Genomic DNA, 12,379 nt, shown 5'->3' with positions numbered 1-12,379 from the left:
GGTACAATCTTGGATGACAAATGGAAGTTTACCTTCACAAAGATATATTGAAAGTGATATTCTCTCTGAACCTTCATCCGAAAGTCTTCTAATGATTTGCTTTTTTACAACCAATTCAACGTGATAACTACAGAGAAATCTGTCAACATCTTTCCTTTACTTACAGACAAGGTACTCATTTAGCTAGTACATCTGAATAGATCCAAAATCCATCTGAACCCTAATTTTGCTCTTGGGCCCGAGAAGCTGAGATTTTTTATTGTTTTATTCCATCTGCAATCAATGTTTGATTTGTGTGTTTTTTTTTTTCTTAATGGAAGAACATAATACATAATTATCTCATCTTTCCCTCCTTCTTTCTGAAAAACAAAAAATAGTCTAGATACCAATTTACCACAGCAGTGAGAACTGGGCACAGGAAAGCCTTTAGAAGGTCTCCATAACTCCTGACCATTGACAGTATCATTGAAAGCTTATTCTTGATTTATATACATTACACCGCAGCAAAAGACACTGTATAGTTTTAGGCACCGGTTCTTAATGTATTTTTTGTCCCTGCTCTTTCATATCCTTCCCCATTAGTCCCAGCCTTTTATTAAGCATGTTTATCTGCAGATCTCTCTTCCTTTGCCTTTAATCATCAGGCTTTCTCAAACTCTCCAGAGAACAACAGAGGGGTGTGTTTATTTATAAACTGAATAATAGATGAACACCATGATGCATTTATTCTGCTGCGTTCCCTACTAAAGTACATTATTTTTACATGGCACAATATCTCAACACCTATGTTTAAAGCCAATAAGCCATAAATTAACATCTCAGAAAGCTGATTAAGAGAATGTTCCCCTCTCTCATTAACTCGTATTTATATATTAATGGAGAGAAAAACATGGGTTCCTTCTGTAGTACACATATCAGTCGTGCTGCCGGGCAGTGTACAAACATAATTCATGTAAATGATCGTGAATGTTAATATTGTTAAGTGTGGCAACTCTGAAACAAAAAAATATAGATAACCAATAAAATAGTGTCTGTGATAACAATTATGATAGTTTGTTCCACTAAGTTCAAAACAACCTTACTCCACATGCTACCTTTCTGCTGATCATATATACTGAGGAATAAGAGTAATTTGTTGTGTATTTTCAGTTCAGTTCACAATATAACAATACTGTGTAGAATTAAAGTTGCTAGTAGCCAAATATATCCTATTAAAAGCAAAGAGGACAATAGTACACTAAAGATCATCAAATCTCCCTCCTTCCCTCCCTCTCCTTGCAGGATTATCTGACTGAATGCATCTATTCATATCCCTGAAGGTCAATTTTGGTGCCATGTTCCATGAGGGCAATTGCATCCAGGTATGCCATACGACTTTGGAGGAATAACAGCTGCACCTGTCAGCACCATTAGATTTGCTCCCATGAAGTAATTAGGGAAAAAGAAGCACTGTCACAATCAGCTTCAGAAATAAAACACATTGTGGAGCTGTGTTTGAAATAAAAGAACGTACCTTATCAGATATACAAGGTTGGATACTCACTAGTGTCACTTGCTAAAATAAAAAAGAATATGATTGCAGCAATAGCATATTATCATTTTATTTCAAACAACTTTCAGCTTTTCTATGAGATGAAAAGCAGGAGGAAATCTCTATATAGAATGATACTATTAAAGATTCTAACAGACTAATTTAGAAGGTAAGGAATCCTTTTGTCGCTATTACCGTATTAAATAATAAATCCAGAACCCTTTGATCATTTATTGCAAGTGATCAATCAGTAGAGCCTTCTTTACCTTTTATTTACATCCAGCATGGCTTTGAAGTATTTTTAATTGGGGAAAAAAAATCTTCATGAGTAAACAAACAGCAAGCTCCTTGGGTTTTTTTTTTATAACATTACTGCACTTTTAAAAAAAAAATTTCAAATGGATTACATAGGACTGGATTAAGCAATGTCACTCAATCTTCCTTGTTGAAATCAGTTATTGATATTACAAGCATTTTAAAGCATGGTCTATGTAACCTAACAAAATAATGTGTGATTAATAATATGCAAACTCTATTTTGGCTATTTAATCATGCTTGCCTAGAGACCAGGCTACTTTGCAGGCACAGTGATTGTTAAATGATAGGAACATAAAGATGAGTAAGTAATAATGGCACCAATGATAATGATTGAGTTGAGTTTTTTTTAAAAAAATAAACAACACCAGACAATGAAAATAAATGCACGTACATACACAGGTTTTATATAACCCTTTCTTCTAGTTTTCAGAAAGTCTTGAAAGCCTTGAAAACCAGGCCTGGGACTGATGTTTGTCATTGTATATTGCCAAAAGATTGGTTATCCAAACCTCCAATGATGGAGGACCCACAACTTCTGAAAGCTGATTAATTGATCTAACTGTCAGAAAATTTCTCCTTAATTCTAGGTTGGTTCTCTTCTTGATTAGTTTCCATCCATTGCTTCTTGTCCTGCCTTCAGGTACTTTGGAGAATAGCTTGACCCCTTTTCTTCTGGCAGTCCCTTAGATATTGGAATACCCTGCGCTAACCGTTCTTTTCATTAAACTAGACATACTGATTTAATGTTTCTTATTGTTTCCTGTTTTTTAGTTTCATATGCTTCCCAGAGTCCATTAGAGTTGAGCAGCCAACAAACTTAAATAAATAAATGTCACAGGATATGTTTAAAGGTCTGGAAGATCATCAGAAGAAGAGTCATCTTAGAAATTAGGAATTTCCTAATAGTGAAAACTGTTAAGCAGTGGAATAGCTTGCCTACTGAAGTTGTGGGTATACTATCACTGGAAGTTTTCAAGAACAGAACATACAACCATTTGTCCATAACCATTTGTCCAGGATGGTATGATGATTCCTGCCTTGGATGAGGAGTTGGACTAGACTTCCAAGTCCCTTCCAACCCTATATTTCTATGACTGAAAGAGACACGACAGCATTCCATCCCCCACTCCACCTTCAAACTATAAATAAAACACATAGCAATCATCTTTGCAAGGCTTAGTTGGAAGTGGAAATGTTTTTGTTTCCAGCTAAGCTTTACAGATATGATTTATAGTGCACACTTGTTTCTCCCTTGCTTATGTGTTTCAAAAGTGAGAACATCTTTTCTGAACTACAACTTTCAGTTCTAATAAATTCTAAGCATCTCTTTGTGCACAAATTATGATCTAAGATTAAAATACATGTACACTATTCTAATTCTGTCTTCTCTAATTAGAATTCTGGATAGGATAGGATAGGATAGGATAGGATAGGATAGGATAGGATAGGATAGGATAGGATAGGATAGAATAGAATAGAATAGAATAGAATAGAATAGAATAGAATAGAATAGAATAGAATAGAATAGAATAGAATAGGCTTTAGTGGCCAAGTGAAGGAATTTGTCTCCTCTACAGCAGTTCTCAGTGTACATGCAAAACAAGTATCCTATCTTATCCTATCCTATCCTATCCTATCCTATCCTATCCTATCCTATCCTATCCTATCCTATCCTATCCTATCCTATCCACAGATAAAAATAATGCAGCCATACTATATAAGTAAATATACTTAGATATAAGATAGTATTGTGGAAATTAGATATTCAGCAGAGTCCCAAAGTCTCAAAGGTCCTTTTTCAAGAGGACTTTTGGGATAGACATCTGGAAAATCCAGTTGCCTCTTGAAAAAGCACCTTTGGGATAACCATGATCTGGATGACTGAGAATCTCCATAGACATTTATTCGGCACAATGATTGCAGGAGGAAAAAACCTACTATCTCTGTGTCTAGTTGTTTTATTTTTATTTTTATTTTATTTTTATTTTATAAATTTATTTTTTTTATTTTATTTTTATTTTTTATTATTATTATTTTTATTTTATTTTAATAATAAATAAATAAAATAGTTGTTTTAGCATGCAATGCCCTGTAGTGGCGCCCTGAGGGGCCTGGTGCTTTTCCGATCTTTTGTCTATGAAATAGACTTCGCACATCTTTTTCTAAGATCACCAGAAGTAAGGGGCCCAGAGGGATGAAGACACAAATAGGAGATTTGGCTATTGTTGGTGTATCTGAGACGGGGAGAGTAGCGATAATTGATAATGATCTCCTCTCAAACCTATAGTAGAACACATTCAGGTCATCTGCCAGTTACCAATTCTCTTCAATAACGGAGGGAGATCTGCTGTAGCCAATAATATTTTTCAGGCTTTTCCACACATTTGCTGGTTCATTTGCTGAGAATTGATTCCTCAGCTTTTCAGAGTAGCTTCTCTTTGCTGCCCTGATCTCCCTTGTTAATATATTCCTGGCCTGATTGTATAGCATCCATTCCTGTAGGCCAGAGGCCTCCAACTTTTTGGGCACTGGGGACCGATTCTGTGGAGGTTTTTCCGTGGACTGGAGTGGGCATAGTTTCACATGCTGCCTGCATCTCGTGGATTTGTTTGCATGGCCCAGTTTCTGGCATGCCACGAACCATTGCTGGCCCACGAACTGGGGATTATGGACCCTGCTGTATGCCACTTCTTTGGTACGATGTAGCTGCTTGATCTTAGCTGTGAACCAAGGCTTATTATTACTGTATATCTGCAAGGTTTTGGTCGGCACACATATGTCGTCACAAAAACTAACATATGATATCACAGTATCAGTGAGTTCATCCAGCTGCTTTAAAAGCACTCCAGTCTGTACAATTGAGGCAAGCCTGTAATTTCAATTTTGCCTCCTCAGTCCAAGATTTCACTTTGTTCTACAGTAGAGTGAAGTTCAAGACTTCTAGAGTGAAGTTCAAGACTTCACCCTAGAGTTCTTAACTCTAATTCTAGAGCTAAGGAAGGACTTTTGATTATTAGTGGCAATATTTCTCTAGTTCAATCAGATGAACTGGCAACTGGCCTTGATTTAGTTTTGACAACTAACAAAATCCTTTAATTTTTATCTCTTCTGTTATCGTCAAACCCACTAAGAGTCCTCTTTCACCCTAGTCCTGTTCATCTTCAGCACTCTTTTCCTGGCTCGTGCCCTTGCTTTTTGCTAATTACTAAACAAGCTTTCCACAGTATAAACTGTTACTCAATTTTATCTTTAAAAAACTAAAAGGCAGTCTCGTGTGTGAGTCCCCCTTTAATTTAAAGACAATTACTTAAAGCATTTCCCACTTGATCTGATCAACTGTTCACATGTAATTGGGTATCATGGAAATGTCTACGTTCTACAACCCTGGTAAAGAAGCAGGGAATTTATTAAAGGAATATGCACACACATGCGCACACAAGTCAAGGGGATAGTTTCCCCTAACAGCATTCTCAGATTTCCTTTAAGCTGTAACTAGAATCTTTGCATATATCAAGAATACAGAGTTTAGGAACAATAAAGCTTTATTGACTTAGAATGCTAAATATCCACAAGTTCACATCCTCACTTTTCTCTCTTTTTAATTCATTCTTATTCTCTCAGGGTTAATATCTGTCTAAAAGAACAGGAAAATAAGAATTCTCCACTAAGGCTTGGTTTTAATGACTATCGTAAAGTTTACTAATTGGTAGGCAGGAGTTCACTGTACATAATGTTAATTAATTTATTGCCACTTTTTGTTTATTTCTTCCACCAGTTTCCTCATTTCTCAGATCTTTTTCCCCTCCCCTTTCCTCTTTGGAATGCATACTAGATATGCTTGCCTCCAGATAATGGTATTTTTAGGATTTTAATTCCCTTGGTTTTATTGCCACTAACTTTTTTAGGAAGATACTTTAAATCTTGTCAGAAAAATAGCTTAATTCATTTTCCCTAGCCACACTTTGTCCTGAAACCCTTCAGCAGCCAATAGATTTTTCTTTGTCATATCAGCTACTAGCAACAACTCAGTGGACTAACAGTAGGTACAAATAAACAGTCTTATGATATACAGTAGGAAAAGAGGAAGGACATGTTCTGGTTTCTGATATCTACAGAAGTAACGCCTAAAGAATTCCTTCCTCTTTTCTTTCTGAAGAAGCAGCATGAAACAAACCTGTGCTGTATTGATGACACTACTCAGCTGAAAATGCATGTGATACAAAGCTGCAGTAATGAAAATTAATGAAAAAATGGGACTAAAATGAATAAAAAGGTATTTCCTCCAATTTAGCTTAAAAATTGTAAATAAATTGCTTGTAATTCAGTTCTTAAATTTTCTGATCTATTTGAACACTTATGGTAACATCTAGCTATCTCCATTAATAAACCTATGAACAAAATATTTCTAAAACAGAATTAAAATGATTCTAAATAAAAATATATTAACTGTTAATAATTTAATGCATTACTTAATAATCCCCCCCCCCTCTTTACTTCCAATTTTACTGTATTGGGCTTAGATTAGTTACAATTCTAGAGGGAAAAATAGGACATTGAAATAGAGGTTTTAAGGAAGCTATTGCAGCCGAGGTGAAATGTACAGGTAATCCTCAATTTATAACCAGGAATGTAGCAAAAATTCAGAGTTACAACATTGCTGAAAAAAATGACTTATGACCAGTGTTTGCACTTACAGCTGAGCTGTCCCAGAATCCCCACAATCATATGACCTGAGCGCTTGATTGTTTCAACTTCTACCTTCAAAACGACGCTAAAGAGCACTGCATACCAGAACAACTGGACACAAGGAGTTTTTTCCCAAATGCCATCACTCTGCTTAACAACTAGTTCCCACAACACTGTCAAACAATTTACTAAGACTGTATTACTATTATTCTTTTGTTCCTTACTAGTATTTATCTCTTCCCACTTATTACTATAACCATGTCACTTGTATCTTTCTATTTATATTGTTTTTGTTTCCTAGTACGATTTGATAGCTTAGTAGTAACCTTGACTATTACTAAGTCTTGTATCTTTTTATTCTTGATGAATGTATTTTATTTTCCTTATGTACACTGAGAGCATATACACCAAAGACAAATTCCTTGTATGTCCAATCACACTTGGCCAATAAAGAATTCTATTCTATTTGTAACAATTGCAGTATCCCAAGGTCACGTGATTTCAATTTGCAACCTTTCCGGTCAGCTTCCAATAAGCAAAATCAATGGTGTAATGCCAGATTCATTTAACAACTGTAGTGATTCGCTAAACAACTGTGGCAAAAAAGTTGCGAAATTGGGCACAACTCAATTTGACAACATTGCTTACCAATGGAAATTCTGGGCCCAATTGTGGTAATAAGTTGAGAACTATCTATATCTGTATTATTATTTGTAAATCATTCAGTGTATTGAGCCATGGCTGTATATCCAATGTGACTGCATCAACATAGGTGCACACACCAACCATAGTCCCTGCCAGGTCATCTCCCTGATGTGCCTTTTTACATTTTAAAAATTTAATTCAAAAAGCGAACATGCTTAAAAGCTAACCCCCAGCCTCTAGTATTGCCTTTATTTCAGGGGTGGGTTCTACTTACTACTTACTTACTACTGGTTTGCACTGTGCCCATGCGCACTCACTTCGCTTGTGCGCACCCACACTCTTCTGCGCATATACAGATCACCTATGATGACATCCGGATCAGTGGGTGGAGCCTCCCACCGGTTTTACTACCAGTTCTTGTGAACCAGTCTCAACCAGGGGCAACCCACCACTGCTTTATTTCCAATAACTCATCTAGGCTCCAATAAATTAATTAATTTATTATTTCATTATTAAATTAATACCCAGAAATTGTGAGAACCATCTGGGAGAGGGAGCATGAAGTGATGGATGGTTTGATAAGTCATTTTCTTAAAATGATTATATTATGTACTAGTTATGCGTGCCATTGGGCAAGCCCAATGAACCAAGCAATTTTAGGAAACTACCCATATGTTCTCAAAATTCCAGCTCTTCCACTTCCAAAAGATTGGCCCACTTTCTCTTCAATTTCTATTTCAACGTCAATATTTTCATTGGCAGTCCTTTCCAGGGAATGTGTTTATTCTACTTTGGGAAAGCAGCTCTGCAAACAAAAATCATCATCATAATCTCTAAATCCTCATTCTGTTGCTTTCAGCATATTTATTTCACATAACCTGTAACTTTTCAACTTAGCTTTTTGTATAGTTTAAGAATAGCTTTTATTCAATTATTGTTGTTGTTTAAACTATATTATTGTATTTGCGTTTTTAATTAGAATGTTTTCTTCTGTGCTTGAACCACTTTTATCACTTTTCCCTAAATAGGCTCTGTCCTATTTCTAAATATCATGAGTATTTTGTCTCAAAAATTCCCAAAGGGAAGGAAATGGTTGGAGATGCAACTACGCAGCTTATCATGCCTCCTTCGGAATCAGTATAGGTAGTCCTTGACTTACAACAGTTCATTTAGTGATCGTTTGAAGTCACAACAGCACTGAGAAAAGTGACTTGTGACCGTTTTTCAGACTTATAACCATTGCAGGATCCCCATGGTCATATGATCAAAATTCAGATACTTCATATTTATGACGGCTGCAGTGTTCCATGGTCATGATCCCCTTTTGCAACCTTCTGACAATGGGGGAAGACAGATTCACTTAACCATGTTACTAATAAACTGCTGTGACTCACTTAACAACCGTGGCAAGAAAGGTGGTAAAACAGGGACAAAATTCACTTAGCAACGGAATTTTTGGGCTCAACTGTAGTCGTACGTCGAGGACCACCTGTAGCCAGAGTGACAAGCAATACAGTCATTTTCACCCTTCTTTCTTATTTGACATTGGAAAGGGAATCCCTCTTCGGTGCAGGATGACGATCGGAGCGACAAAGACAAAGCTCATCAGATTTATTGGCCTGCAAAAATGAGATCATTCTCTCTAACCCGCCCACGCGTCTCTCTTCGCCGACCAGCCGGAACGCTCTCCGCCCGCTTTGAAGCACCGCGCTAGGGAAAAGGACGGGCGGAGGGAATGCGCACGCGCACATTCTACGTGGGTGGGGGGGGTTGGGATTTTTTTCCCCTCTTTTTTTTTTTTTTTTGGTTGTTGTTTCCTCCCTCCGCAGTATTATGAAGTCAGCGCGAAGGGACGGCGTGCCCTATGACGTCATCCTCCGTACCTCCCCGCTTCCTCCAATCCAGACCTATGGAAGGAGCGGAGCAAAGGTAGAGAAGGAGCAGTTGGGTTTCTTCTCCTATCAAAAGGGGGAGTGGAAGTGAGGGGGGGGGCGGCGGCGGAAGGGAAGCAAGGAAAGACCCGGATGCTGCTGCTGCCGCCGCCGCCGCCGCCGAGGGAAAGAGAGAAGCTAAGCGGGCCACAGAGAAGGAGGGAGTTGTGCGCGCGCGCGGCGGCGGCGGCGGCTTTTCGCCTCGCCGTCTGAGGGCGGATCGGGGAGGGAAAACGGGCGCCGAGTTTGGCGTCCTGGCTTGAGCGCGAGGGGGGGGCCGGTGGTTTTCCTCAGGTCGTCGTCGTCAAGATGGAGGAGGCGGGGATGGCCTCGCCGCTGCCGGATACGGCGTAAAAAGGTGGGCTGTCGGGGGAAACCGGCGCGTTTGGTCGAGGCAACGAAGGGCGCCCGAGGCGAGGCGATGCTGTCGGTCTATGGCATATTGCTGTCAGCTCTGCTGGGCTCCTTCCTCACCCTGGTCGCCCAGCTCCTGCTCTTTTACCGGAGGCAGCCCGAAGCGCTCCCCGGGGTGTCCCGGCTTCGCAGCTCCCACTTCTTTGTTACCAGAGTAATGCCGGACTCGACCCTCAAGGAGTATTTAACCGGCTTCCTCCTCTTGGGGCAGGAAGCGTTTTTCCCCGGATCTTTAGTCAGCCAGTCTTCTTCCAAAAGCGAGCAGAGCTTGAAGCCCCCCGGCCAGGAATCGCCCCCTTTGGTGGAGTGCACGGAGGAGACCCTCTACTGGCTCAATGCCATCTGCCTCTTTCTCTTCAGGGAACTCAAGGACACCACCTTGATCCGCCACTGGGTCACCAGGAAAATCAAGGTGGAATTCGAGGAGCTTTTGCAGACCAAGGTGACCGGCAAAGTGTTGGAGGGGCTCAGCTTGCGGGATGTCTCCTTTGGCAACGTCATCCCCCTTTTTAAAAATATCAAGATATTGCGGCCGGTGACGTGTAACGAGGAAGGCTGTCCCGAGGAACTGGACTTCGAAGTTGACATAGAGTATGATGGGGGCTTCCACTTAGCCATTGATGCAGACCTGGTTTTTGGCAAGTCGGCCTATCTCTTTGCCAAAATCTCTAAAATCATGGGTCGGCTGAGGCTGGTCTTCACCCGTATACCCTTCACGCACTGGTCCTTTGCTTTTGTCGATGAGCCTGTGATCGACCTTGAGGTCAAGTCGCAGTTTGAAGGGAGACCCTTGCCCCAACTGACTTCCATCATTGTCAATCAGTTCAAGAAAGTGATCAGGCGCAAGCATACCTTACCTCACTATAAAATCAGGTAAGTTGTTTTTGATTGAGGAGATCGAGTTGATGTTGTCGTGCTTGGGTAAAATGGGTGGGAATGGAAGAAGAGTACTTCACGGTGCGGGGGTTAATCTGAAGAAGTTCGGTGAGGACAATGTGAAGTGTAACACAAGTGTCTTCTGGAAGAGTGATAAATGATGAAATTATTCAACTTGGCTTTCAGTGTATAATTCGCCATAAGAAGCTATGCACTTTTTCTGAAGAAAGTTCAAATCTCACATCAGTGTGGGCTTTGATAGTGAATAAGATGCTCAGTTTTTATACCCACATTATTCATTACCCCATTCCCTTTCTTGGAAGCAGCATTAGGAAGAGATCATAAAAGGAATAAGAAACAATAAGCCAAAGGAATGAATACATGAATTAAAAAAGAGAGGAGGAAATATACCTAAATCTAATTTTCACCATATTAATTTTCAATACATCTCTGTTTTGGCAAAGCCTTATTTCACCTGGTTCATCCTTGCATTTTGTTTTGTTTTTTTGTAAATTATATATAGGTAGTCCTCAAGTTACAACAATTCAGACCAAAATTTATTTTGCTAAGTGAGACATTTGTTTAGTGAGATTTGCCCCATTGTATGACCTTTCTTGTCACAGTTAAGTGAATCACTGCGGTTGTTAAGTGAACTTGGCTTCCACATTGACTTTGCTTGTGAGAAGGTTACAATAGGTGATCACAGGACCCCAGGACACTGCAACCCTCATAAATAGTCAGTTGTCAAGCATCTGAATTTTGATCATGTGACCATGGGTACGCTGCAATGGTTGTAAATGTGAATCATTTTTTTTCAGTGCCATTGTTCTAACTTCAAATGGTCACTGTAAATGAACTGTTGTAAATCAAGGGTTATCTGTAATTGTTTTTCAGAATTTCAGCAATTCCATACAAGTATAACCTTTATACTGTCTTTCTTGACCCATTTACTCTTCCTTCATAGATTAGTTTTCAAATGTAATATTTATTCCTTCCCTTCACATCAACAAAACACATCAAAGTTCACAATTCATTTTGGTCACTGCTATCAGATTCCTGCCTTGAGCAGAGGATTGGACTAGAAAATGTCTGAGGTAACTATATTCACCCTACATTTATACATCATCCACCCATTCAGCTGAGAATGACAGCATTGATTTCACTGAATCTGTGTTTTTTGGCAAAGCCAGGATGAGGCTTGTGACTATCTGGTTCTCTTTGGTATTGATTATGAAGTTCTTCTGGATTGCTAGAGTATTTGGGAATGGGAGGTGCAGTGTTGCAATGGTTTTCCTTCTTTTTACATAGCTAGTTTTTACATAGGCTCTGTCTTTGTGGGGTGCCTCAGCGCTTGACTCTCGTGCCTCTAGTTTAACATTTACGTGAACCAGCTCGTTGAAACAGGGTCAATTACCATCAGTATGATGATAGATAGCTTAGCCTTGGTTGAGTGAGTAATGAGGTTGAGGTTTTGTACCTAAAGATTATTGGAGTCTGGATAGGATAGCTGTGGGTAGCTACCCAAGTAGCTATCATTCATAGTTTTTCAAATGCCAAAGTTTCTCCATTTATGGTTATAAATAATGTTGCACTTTCGTAGACAGAACTGGTACACAATCCTGGGCTCATAGCTTCTCAAAGAGCAGGTGACAGTTGTGATCTGGAAGTTAAGCCGGTGTACCAATTTATACTCTTTTATGGACTGAATCTGTTCTCACAGTTATTTATGTCTCAGTCATCTTACCTGGATTGTGGATTGTTCCAATGGCCTCCTGGGAGACCATTCAGAACTGGTCCAGAATACAGAAATACCAACAATTATGGACAAACTTCAATATAACCATGCAATATTGCTGGTAACTTGTGAGCGTGCAGAAAAAAGTGTAAATGGAATAGGGTGTGGCTTTCTGAGGAACCATCTCTCCCATGCTTTTTGCCTGTCCTCTAACATCTGGCCGAGTGATGGGCTTTATTTCCC

At 39.3% G+C, this 12,379-nt stretch overlaps 1 protein-coding gene and 1 long non-coding RNA gene across 4 annotated transcripts in view; both read left to right on the top strand.

Moving 5' to 3' along the window:
• The first annotated feature begins 4,684 nt into the window (after window positions 1-4,684).
• LOC148113121 (uncharacterized) lies at window positions 4,685-8,847 on the top strand. Its single transcript, XR_015728665.1, has 2 exons — window positions 4,685-6,122; window positions 6,546-8,847. It is a non-coding gene; the product is annotated as an uncharacterized LOC148113121 (long non-coding RNA).
• Window positions 8,848-8,969: 122 nt separating this feature from the next.
• The window catches only part of PDZD8 (PDZ domain containing 8), a 36,360-nt gene continuing 32,950 nt past the window's right edge, over window positions 8,970-12,379 (top strand). Inside the window, exons 1-2 of one of the 3 annotated variants that reach the window (XM_034440234.3) lie at window positions 8,970-9,109; window positions 9,886-10,398. In XM_034440234.3, coding sequence (XP_034296125.1) covers window positions 9,045-9,109; window positions 9,886-10,398 — 578 coding nt within the window. In that variant the 5' untranslated portion in view covers window positions 8,970-9,044. Of the gene's footprint in view, window positions 9,110-9,236; window positions 10,399-12,379 lie in introns of those variants that run through there. The other 2 variants (XM_087872935.1, XM_034440232.3) reach the window with 2 other exon arrangements.

Source organism: Pantherophis guttatus, chromosome 6 (genome assembly GCF_059756535.1).
Source record: "Pantherophis guttatus breed Tessera chromosome 6, ASM5975653v1, whole genome shotgun sequence".
In the NCBI taxonomy this organism is placed as follows: Eukaryota; Metazoa; Chordata; class Lepidosauria; order Squamata; family Colubridae; genus Pantherophis; species Pantherophis guttatus.
The sequence above is the reverse complement of the archived record's forward strand: the minus strand, read 5'-3'. Positions and strand labels throughout refer to the sequence as shown.